This window comes from Siphateles boraxobius, unplaced genomic scaffold (assembly GCF_051911475.1).
Source record: "Siphateles boraxobius isolate OS27281-9 unplaced genomic scaffold, OSU_SipBor_1 130, whole genome shotgun sequence".
Lineage (NCBI taxonomy): Eukaryota > Metazoa > Chordata > Actinopteri > Cypriniformes > Leuciscidae > Siphateles > Siphateles boraxobius.
In genome coordinates, this window is record NW_027508734.1 from 12541946 (window position 1) to 12553856 (window position 11911).

General features: G+C 36.7%; 1 protein-coding gene across 2 annotated transcripts in view; it reads right to left on the reverse strand.

Moving 5' to 3' along the window:
* furina (furin (paired basic amino acid cleaving enzyme) a) overlaps window positions 1-11524 on the reverse strand; it is a 99699-nt gene extending 88175 nt beyond the window's left edge. The window contains exons 1-2 of one of the 2 annotated variants that reach the window (XM_077228014.1): window positions 11037-11524; window positions 6933-7257 (exon numbers count right to left, since the gene is read on the reverse strand). In XM_077228014.1, coding sequence (XP_077084129.1) covers window positions 6933-7109 — 177 coding nt within the window. In that variant the 5' untranslated portion in view covers window positions 7110-7257; window positions 11037-11524. Of the gene's footprint in view, window positions 1-6932; window positions 7258-9603; window positions 9787-11036 lie in introns of those variants that run through there. The other variant, XM_077228015.1, reaches the window with a different exon arrangement.
* Window positions 11525-11911: the final 387 nt, after the last annotated feature.

Here is an 11911-nt window from a genome sequence, read left to right on the forward strand (position 1 = left end):
TAATATCATGTTAATATATATACACACACACACATATAGGCCTTGGATACTCTACCCACCTCTGGTTGCACAATAGTATACCATACTAAAAGAGATTGCGGTACCCTGCTATTAAAAAACGGTTCTACATTTTATTAGTACCTGTACTTTAAGAATGACAGCAATCTAATAAGAGCCGTATTTCATAATTTCATAACAGCGGCACGTGTGTGCAGATCTATGCTTCCAATCGGGTTTAAGTGTGTTCCAATGTATTGGATCCATGAGTCAGGTCTTAAAGAGACGGCAGCCTAATAAACCTGCTGCTGTCTGTGTTATTAATGTTAATCAAACGACAAAAGAAAAGAGAACTGAATTACAATTGTGAATTCTGAACTTGACTGAATTACATCAATATGTTTATTAAGAATATTCAATGTATAGAGTGAAGACTATGCAGTGCTTTTCATATTTGATCATTTCATTTCTTACTTGAATGCTACTGTTAAATAGACCTACTGTAGCCTTACTCAAACTCATTGTCAAAAAAAATTAACTAGTAATACATCCAATTTGTGATTACATTTTTAAAAGCTATGACAACTATCAAAGCACAACAATAACATGCTACATTCAGTATTTCTCATTTGATAATTAATTCAACTGAACCGAGTTCAATTCAATTCACTCGAAATGATGTTTGTATCCTTTATCTGATGATTACTCATCTCACAATTTTCGTGTTAGCTTATATGCTTGACTGAAAAGCTGCCTGTAAATAAAACATTAGAAATATCTCGAAAAACAACACGGCCTTTGTAACGGGAACTCCTGAACGCGTCTCTTAGTCATGGAAAAAAGCACAACATGGAGAAGAAAGCAAACAGCAGGACTGTATGAATTAGTGAATGTGGCTTTGAACTTTAATTTATAAGCTGTACAGGATGTAGGTTAGTAGGCAAGGCACTAAATGCAACTGCCATAAACTCCCAAACCAGAACACTTCTCTTATTTCTGACTATCAATTCATTTCATACATGACTCTGGCATCTTTAATCAGACAACATCTTAAGGGCGTTACCAATATTTTTAAACTGCATTACTAAAGTTAAAAAAGTAACTTGTTTACATTTTGTGTCAGTCAACTACATAGGCACATTATCATGATATTCAGCAAGACCCTATAATTCAACTTGTGCCTTGAAGCAAATCTACTGCTGTGTAGTCCTAGCACAATTACGTACCATAAAACTTCAGCTGCAGCCCAGGATCTTGCTTTCCCTCGACATCAGCGCAAACACCTGCAAGTATCCGTCTGGTTTCCCAGCTGTGAAATCCTTCAAACAGATTCATTTCTGGTAATCCAAGCCCTTGTTTTTCATCAACATTATAATCAAATAAGTGGAACAGGGAATTTCTCACAGACTATTCAAAGCGATTTTGGGTGGGATTCATACTTGGTCTTTATGGGAAAGTTGCCATCTACAATATACTACATTAAAAGTAAAAAATTAAAAAGAAATATATAAAAAAAACCTTGGCCCTAGAGCGTCAGTGAATTACGATTATGAGGAAATGAAAGCAAAGATAACTAAAATGGAACAGATGTCTCTGTCTCATATGGTCTCAGACAATCCTAAAGACTTCACCGTGAAACCATTGAGTCACAACGGCTGCCTAAACTCAAACACAGGGGGAAATAACAAAATGAATCCTGACCAAGCAACCAGGAAAATAATGAGATGATGTATCTGGATGGTGTCCAGTACCTAAAGGGATCCACCTCTAACCCACATTTTCTTTGCAGTCTTTGGCGTGCTCACAGCTTCTCTTCATAAATCTAATAATGGCACCCCTCAATAACATAGCCAAGTCATCTCATTTATTATTTCACTCTTTTTCCTCAGTCACATCGCTTCACAGTCCCCCTGTGTTGAAGATCAAGCTTTTAATGTTGTTTATGTCCATGTGGTGTTTTTAATATGGTTTAAGACAAACCATGTGCAAATTCATAAGTCAACACCATTGCTGACGAACACAATCAGAGTTATATTAAAAAATATCATTGCTCTTCCAAGTCAGGACAGGGTTTACTCTTTCATAAATCGATGCATACGGCCATCTGTCGGAAGCTAGTTATTTTAGTTTATAAAGTTTTAAATATGGATGTTTTTCTTACACAAACGTATAATCTCAGAAGGCTTTTATTAACCCCCCGGAGCCCTGTGGAGCACTTTTATGATGGATGGATGGATGCACTTTTTTGGACCATTCATACCATTATAAAGCTAGGAATGTTATTGCAATGATATTTTTTAATATAACTCCGATTCTGTTCGTCTGAAAGAAGAAAGTCATATACACCTAGGATGGCTTGAGGGCGAGTAAAACATGGGGTCATTTTCCTTTTTGGGTGAACTATCCCTTTAAATATTTAACTGAAAAGAAATTGAGAGGAAATTCGAAAGTATTTTTCTAAGTTAAATGTTTTCACACTCGAGAGCACATTAACGGCTTATTCATGCCACTCATTACATCACCAAAGAAAAACAGAGAGGAAAAAAACTACACAAAAGCATCTTCAAATGCACAAGAAAAAGAGCAGGTACTGTTTGGATAAATCAGAAGCTTTTCTCTGTCTGTAGAAGAAATCCTCCACTTGGAACACAAATGAGACATGTTAAAAACGTTAAGCCCACAGCACTGGTGTAACCAAAACGATCCGCTTTTCAAACTCTGCCAACAGTGCTGTCAGCATGTCTCATCACACAATGTGGTTCTGAGGCTCGGCCAGGTGTGATTTCTGTTATGCGGAGCTGAAGCGGTCTCACAGTGAGAAAAAACATGCTACAATCTTATTAAAAAAAGATCACAGATGATTTACAGTGATCCATAACAGCTCGACAGTCCAACATAAACATTCTCTGTTTCAAGCGCAAAAGCATCCTGTGGCTTCAAGTTTCTTCCCCTTCTTATGATCATAGAAAGAAAAAATCATAAATGGTAATTATCATTTGCATTATCAATGATATTGCAAATCAAAATTACGTTTAGTTCTATAACATGAATCACAGGGTTCTGGTAAAGTTCCAAAAAATCACGTAGACCATCAGAAACAGATTTCAAAATAAAACTTCCATGCACAAGTCTATATGATTTTCTAGTCTCTATGGCTCAATATAAGTTTATGGGATTTTTAACCCATTTATGGACATCCTAAGCTTTTAAATAGTAGGCTATAGTAATAATAATGCCAATTAATAGTAATGCCTCCCTTGGCAAGCATCACTAGTAATTTGCTGGTCCTACAAAACCAATTCCAGTTCTACCAATGATAAAAGCAGAAAAACTTCTGTCAGCTGCGAAACCATCAGTCAGGCTGCGTTTACACTGGCACGTTCTGAGCCACTTCCGAATGTGGTTTTAAATCAGATACATATACATATCGGATATCTGTACATCTGACCTGCGTCTAAACACGTACACCCGGTTCCCCTTGGAATTCCCAGACACCACAAGAGTTGAGGGCGACGCATTTGCCACAAAGATAACTTTTTAATGCCACATTATGAAGCAGACGCGCCTGTATGCGCTCGCACTAAAACTGGTGGAAACTGGAAACTTTATATATGGTTAAAAATTGCATGCACACAGAACCATTCAGGAGCATAGAAACTGGTTTTCAACCTCTGCCTCGAGAATTGTATAAATAAAACAGCTTCACTACTGAAAGATAAGATACATTATATTTCTCAGTAACTAGGAGATAAATTCGATCTAAACAAACGAAAATTACCAATATTTTCCGGACTATATCCGTTCCGTCAGATTTTGTACTGCAAACATCCATGACAGCTTTTAACTAGTCCATGCTGGCAAATAATCATGGCCACCAACTTAAATTATATAAATAATTTTAGTAAGGATATTCAAAATCTGAAAGTCAACCATGTAGCAAAGTAAAGTGATTACCAACAGAATCATTATGGGTGAGGATTAATGTAAACAGATATCGGAAACCAGTCATGTCTAAAAGTGAAGGGAAAACAGACGGGACCACAAAAACAATGGATATGGTCAAAAGATCAGATCTGCGCATTAAGACTTCCAGTGTAAACGCAGCCTCAGTGACAAGTCATCATGAATAAACCTGAGCATAGAAGCTGCATTTTAAAAGCTGCGCACACACGCTGCCTCGCATCACTAAAAATGGCAGCGTTATTAGTTCATATCTCAAGAGATACAGGACTGAATGCCAGTGTGGACCCTGAGGCATTCATTTTCAGCAATTACTAACCGCAGCATATTCAGTGCTCCCGACAATGCGTGCAAGAATCCATTCATCACCTGGTTTTACAGTACCATCTGGACACAGGGCTGTTTGCGTTTTAAAGTGAACCCATTACAGGAGGGTGGGCTGTAATATACATCTAAATTAATCATCTAACCTAATGAATTGATTCTCGACTGCTAAAATGTGCCTTCAATTACTTATGGTAAATGAAAAATCGGATTAGTTTTGATCAAGAGCAGGAAGTTGAAAACTGTCTAATCGGATCATGTTAAAAAAAGAAAGTGTATATGGGTCAGTAAGTGAGGTAGCAGCTCATTCCACACAAGTCTACAGTCAAGGGCATGTTACAAGCTGAGAATATCAAATGACAACCGGAGAAAGAGGAAGATGTTTTATGCACTCCTTCAGAGAGCCAGAGCATTCAGACGTAACATGCAGGAAATGTTCAAAATGCATGAGTTCTACAGAATGGGATAGTGAGAGGAAGAAAAGGACAAATCTGCATCTTTACTAATTAGAATCTCTAGTCAGTGTTTGAGACTGACAACTAGGGGTGTGCCATATCATACCGTCCACGATAATACCGGTATACATTTTTACATGATAAAAAAGTGTCATATCGCGATATCAATGATATAGCGACGCAATGACGTATGGCGCATTTACGTTCCCTAGCACGCACAACAACAACACCTGTCTGAGCGCGAGAGCAGCCTGTCAGCCTCCGATGACGATTTAGCAATTTCACAAACAGCTTGAGTGTTCAGCGGGGCTGCCGACGTGTGTCTTCTCTCGCGCGCGTTTAGGAGTCGGAACATGACTGAATGGTCTCTTGCACAATCGGGCCATCAGTGCATCGTAACTAAAGTTTATAATTTTCAAGTCTTCTTAATTCTTATCAGTTTAAACATTCAAGCGGTTTTAAACTATCCAGTAAGCTACTCGCGCACTCTCTGAGAGAGCTGCACTGCGTGCATACATAGAGTACAGCTCGCGAGAAACTAAAATAATTTTTCGCGGATTATATCGCTTTAATGGGGGGAAAAACACAAAATTGTGTAAAACTTCCGGTCTTGGTAAGTATACTCATAAACACAGTCGGTTATGTATAAAACGCATGTGATAGTGTGACAGACAGTATAATGAAAACAGCAATGGATCCGTGCACTAGCTGTAAAAGTGACAGCAGCCATAGGCTATGCGTCTGTCATTAATGTTGTCGTCAAAACAACAAAAGATAGCTTTAATTGTAATGAATGAGAATTATTAGCCTGTGTATTTAATTTAATCAGGAAACAGAACTAAAAGACTAGTGTTATTTTACATTTGATTACTTTATTATGTTTCTGTAGTATTTCTGAATACTGGTGTTAGACCTACACATATTTAACATTTAATTCAAAGATTGAAATCAAGCTTCCTTGTGTTGTGTAAACTCTTAACAACAAAATTACCACATTGTAAAAACGCAATGAGTGAGCAAACATTTAGGCGAGATAAACATAAGAAAATGTTCAACAACAACAACAAAAAATGTTTATATCGTCATAAATATCATTATCGCAAATATTCTTGAAATATCGTGATAGAATTTTGAGGCTATATCGCCCACCCCTACTGACAACAATATCTACAAACAGTAAAGTTTCACGTTCATACAACAGAAGCACCATGAACAATTACCCTTATGTAATTGAAAAACACTATTTTCTATTGAGTACTGCCTGTAACCGTAGTAGTGAAAATTATGAAAGTTAATATCAAACAACTTGCAGTACCATTCAAAGATTTGGGGTCTGTAAGATTTTCTCTTTTTGGTTTCCACATATTCAGCATTTAGCGTTTTCAATATTGATAATAATAAGAAATGTTTCTTGAGCAGCAAATCATCATAATAGAATGACTTCTGAAGGATCATGTGATACTGGAGACTGGAGTAATGATTGTGAAAATTCAGCTTTGCATCACAGGAATAAATTACATTTTAAAATATATTACAATAAAAAGGTTATTTTAGATTGTAATAATATTTCACAATATTACTGTTTTTACCATATTTATGATTAAAAAAATTGCAGCGTTGGTGAGCAGAAGAGACCTCGTTTTAAAAAACATTTTCAAAAAATCTTACTGACACCAAACATTTGAATGGTCGTGTGTTTAACACCAGAAAGTCTTATCACGAATGACATTCACATTATCTAATAAACGAGCCCAAACGAGGAACAAGTCTGTCTTTCAAATCTTAATTTAACCAACAACAACAACATTGTAAGGCACCCAGACCAAAAAAACGAATTAGCCCAGCAGTGGGGGACAGCGACTAGATCTACAACTTTAATTTGCTACTACTTGCAAATTTAGATACGTAAATTTTTTTAAAAGAATGGTTACTGTATTTTAACATCACAGTGCAAATAAATTGTAATGGGCTTAAAACTAGGTTTTGTTACTTAAAAACATGCGAGAAAAAATTCTCTTGATTTGGAGTTGAACTATGACCCAATATTCTCTTTGACCCTATAGTCTTTGCTGACAACATTGAAAATAAAGGCAGTTCAATAGGCCTTGACAGGAACACATTTTAAAAAGCAACACGGATGCACATAGATGAGCAAGCCAAACATACAAGAATTACTTGTCTGAACATAACACTCACATTCCCGTGGTTTACAAAGCCATGCTTGCTAGCAATCCGGTTAGCTTCCTGCTCTCCCCCAGTGATGTGGACGGCCCATGTGTTGGTGTAAACCTTCTCTCCAATGGATGGCTGTATCCCAGAGGTCACGAGAATCAGTAGTGTACAGAGCGTCAATGAGGCAAGCCTGAGATCCATTAGACACAATGGAGGGAACCAAGGCAGGAGTTCCTAATGTCACCAAGTCCGTCAGCACAGCGGCCCACTGCTATATCTGTGCTGCCCCGGGCACATGCAGAGACGGAGCCGAGGAAGAGAGATGGACTCGGAACGCTTCAGGAATCACCTGGGGAGAGAAAAAGATGAGTCATCTGAGTTGCAGGTGCAAGAGAATAATTGAGGATATGAATCACAGATGAGCTTTAATACTGTGGAACTGACTAACTAGTTTAAAAACTAACAGCACAGACCCAAACAAAATTTTTCTGGTGACAGCTAAATGCAGGGGTTTGATTCCAATCAGGAAAAACAAATGTAAAAGAGGCTGTGAGGGACTGAAGTATTTTTTTTTCTATGTCTACCTGGCACCGTAGACAAAATATTCAATTCATGTTTATTCACAATATATATTCTTTCAAAGCAGCTTTACAGAAAATGCATGTCTACATTACAATTTAGAGTGATTTGTTATCAGAGGTGACTGTGTCCAAGTTTAGATATAAAATACATAAATACGTCTTTCCAAAAACCTCAAAAAAAATCTGACAGTGAAAATTAAAGGGCGTTCACATTGACAGAGATTTGCAGGGTAATCGTTTTCAAATAGAGTTGACAATTTGACGTGACTTGAGCAACAGCTAATTTACGCAACTGTACAGCATCATGTCACATGATCTGCCCGCCTGATTCAGCTGGATTGTATGAATGTCTGCGACTAAGCAACAGTAAATATATTTCTGCGACCTCCAGTGATTTAATCGCTATCCAGCTCCCCTTGAGATCCAACATAACATTAGTACTGTACAACCATCGACTGAAAACCACGCAGAGACAAATAATACCTCGATTGCCCAAAAGAAGCAAACAAAGTTTTTTCGCTGAAAATGGAAAGAAAAAAAAATGAAGCTTTCTGTTCCATAAGTAATGTGCCAAGTCATCATCTTTGCTGGTAAGCCACCAGTTAACCAAAGATGGGAGTGAGCACAGTTGACTTATTCTTCCACAGAAATATTCATCAACGTCCATATTCAGTGACAGACTGTCGTCTCACTTCAAAACCATCATCCTGCTTCTCCTCTCTTATGACTAAGCAAACTCTGATGCAAGATTCTTGTTGACTTGAGGCTCAACTTGCCAGAAACAAGCCGTTTCGTTAGGGAATAAATCAGCGTACTCAGTTCACCCTGCATTTTGTCCATTCATTTGTCTAAAGGCAGAGAAACGTTTTTTTCCGGAAACCATTTTCAGTGACTGGTGGGATAAGTTTGGCTTGCAATTTATTTGATCTTATTGGAACAAAAAAAACAAAGAATAAAAACCCTTGCTTGTTCTAAACAAGTCTGGTTCGCTTCAGCAGAACTCTATGATGATTAAATGTAGGTGGAGTGATTCTGTCCACACCCTTAATGGCCTATTTTACAAATCATATAAACACTTGTTACACAATCACATGTCTTCTTTTTGTGTAAACGAGGGGCAATTGAAATTTTGTCCCAAGATCTGATAAGACAACATTTCCATTATGTTTGACGTGAGGGGAAAAAAAAACAACAACAACTGCCGGAATTTCCTTTTAGGAAAGAGAGTTTACTCGATTATTCTACCTAACAAATGTGGAGCACATTTCCGTGTTGGCTCAAATGACATGTCCCCATTTACCTGCTTTTTGATAGACTCTCAATGTCATTCTCACCATAACAATGTCAAATGAATGCAGTCGGCTGGGTTAAACTGCATTTCATCGAAATCCAGAGTCAGACGCACTACCTGTTCTACCAAAAATGTGCTTATTACCATCAGGAAATAAATTGTACTTTAAATTCTGAAACATACAGGATTTCCTACACTTTTGCAATTTAAAAATCAAAATGCAGTATAAAACCATTATACTTGTTTTAACAAGCCTTATTGGTTTCATTAAAAAGATGCTAATATTAGTAAATCAAACTCCTTTTTTTTTCAGATTTGAAAGCACAACACAGAAAAATAATCCAAATGACAGAATTATGGCTACGTAAAGCCTGTAATTGTTTTTCGAGTTTAGTAAGACTAATTGAGCTTTACTGTAAAGTAAATAGCTAACCGCTTTTTTGATCATCAAACACTGTTTATGAGAACACAAAAATATTGCTACAAATGTTTGACAACCGAGTCAAATAATTTACCTTGTACGATCAATTTACTACACATGCATAAACAAATATAAACTACATATTATAAGACCATAATTTCCACAAAGTGTTTCACATAAAACAATGCTTCAACAACCCCAAACCTTTTGCCAAAACCTTCAGTTATTGGAAAAAAGTGACAGATTAAAAAAATAAAACAACAGGAAACATGCAACAAATGTTTACAAGCAAGTTCTTAACATGGACGGTAAATGACTATCACTATAGCAATAGACTACAGGTCACCTTTACCTACACAATGTTTTTATCAGGTGAAGAGAAGAAAATAAAACAATACTCACTTGAGCACTGAAAATGTGTCTAACCCAGATTAAGTAGGCTAAGCAAGAAGTGCGTAACTTTCCTGACAGCAATTTAAAGCTGTGCCAGCCCTGATCTCAAAGTACACCCACGCATGACATCACAGCATGGTTAACACTTAACAGGGAGAGGAAACCGGCAGTGAGACGACTGACAGTAAGTGCGGACCACTTGGGGGGAAAAAAAACTCAAGACAGGATGCAAATTGTGGGATTTTTAGAAGCCCATTTTATCTGAAAATGAAAGGGAGTCTAAATGTTATCAGACAGCTGTACATATGCAATACATTCTTCATTTCAAAACACAAGTGAAGGCTTTTTCCAAAGAATTCAAGGCAAACTTTTTCTTCATGGCAAGCATGACACTGGGATTGGTAATGGATGAAACATTAATCTCATGAGGAAAAATAATGAAAGTATGATCACTTTTTATTTCAGGGGTAATAAAAAAAAATCAGAAACAGGACAGATCTAACTTTAACATCGGGATCCAAGCACTTGATAACAGCAATTTACTTTGATATAAATTATTTAAATTATATTTAAAAAGTTGACCACAAGTTACACACATTGATAAATGACTGTGACCATTTCCAAATGGTATATAGTCACTTAAAATAAGAATGAAATTCAATTAGACAGCAAAAGATCAAACCAGTTGGTATCAGTAAACAAATTAGGCTATGCTTTTCTCAGGACTAATTTTCTGAGACATTTGTGTAATTTAACTCAAAATCAAATCTTAGTTAATTAGTTGTATTTGTCAAAAACAAGTCATGTTATTGTCAACAATCACTGAAGAAGACAGCTATAAATGAATAATACGAATAGCAGTAAATAAGTAAAAATGACATCAATTTAAAGTTGCAATGCAAGTTTTAGACAAAAAAGCACAAAAGCAGTATGCACAAATTTTAGGTGTGCAAACACTAGTGAGATTGACAACAAAAATGTTGACTTACGTAAACGTATATCTTTTTTGTCCTCATTCAAAAACCTAAATAAACTATTCATTCAATTGAAGAATGTGTTGCGTGTAAAACGTGTTTGTGTTGTTTAAAAAATAAATAAAATATGAAACCAATTAATATCCATATCGCAATTAAATTAAGTTTAAGTGTCCAGATAGTTTTAGGGGGAACTGTATGTTTAATTTATAAAGATATTGTATTGTCATTTATATATAAATGTAACTTAATACAGCAGCTGTGCAACGGTCTTTTTTTTTCCTTTTCTTTTTTTATAAGTCTATTCAATAGAACATGATGTTGTATTCAGACGAAGGTAAGCATTCAAAGTGGTAGTTATAAAACAATCGTATGTAGTTCACATAAGTTTGTAGACTACTTCGTCTAGTGCGGAACAAGACACAAGACTAAACCACCTACTTAATAACTACTGAATGAATATCTTACCTCAACAGCATCAGCTTCTAATCTTCCGTTTCCTTGGACACGACGTAAATCCACTAACGTTAAACCTGTCCACGGACACGACTAAAAGTCATCCGTGTTTGACTGACGACAAATACAGTCCCGAAAACAAAGCTAAACTCAAGACACCGACGAAGTAGTGTCCAAGAGGACAGAATGAAATGTCCTGACGTACTGGACTGTCCTAAAGTCCACGCGCACTCATCTACTGTAGAATAGGGAAACTTTGCGATGGGTTTCGTCGCTCGGTCGCACGTAACGCGACTCTAAGACATCACTGAGACCCGGTTCGTCTGTGCCACCTTTGGGCCGATACGCCAACATAGTTACGTACGCATGCTAGAACGTTTCAAAACGGCGAAATCAAGTAAACAAACAAGATTTAAAAAAATACACATCTATCCTGGGGACTGGATAGTAGAGATGTCTACGTACTGCTTCTCAGGAAATACGTCACACATATACGCAATGAGAAGCGACGTCAGGACGCGTCCACTTGAGCGCGTCATGCAGTGTTTGATTTTCGGGCGCCATCTAGTGGAACTCTGTGCGCCGTTCACTTTAAAAACACGACATTAAACAAATATAATAGATCAAAAATCAAAGTACTTACAATATAAATATTGTAAGATTTAAATGTATTTTTTATATCATATTTATAAAAAGTTTGCAGGTTTGTGTCCAGTCAAATTGAAGTAAACTTCCATATGTTTTACTATCTAAGGAAAACGAAGCACATAATAAACCATTGACTGCGAAAAGTAATAAACTAATTTTCACGTTATGTAGGCTAATTACACCATCTACCATCTATCCCCATGTGACCCAATGCACCCCATGTTTACTTAATTGTGATA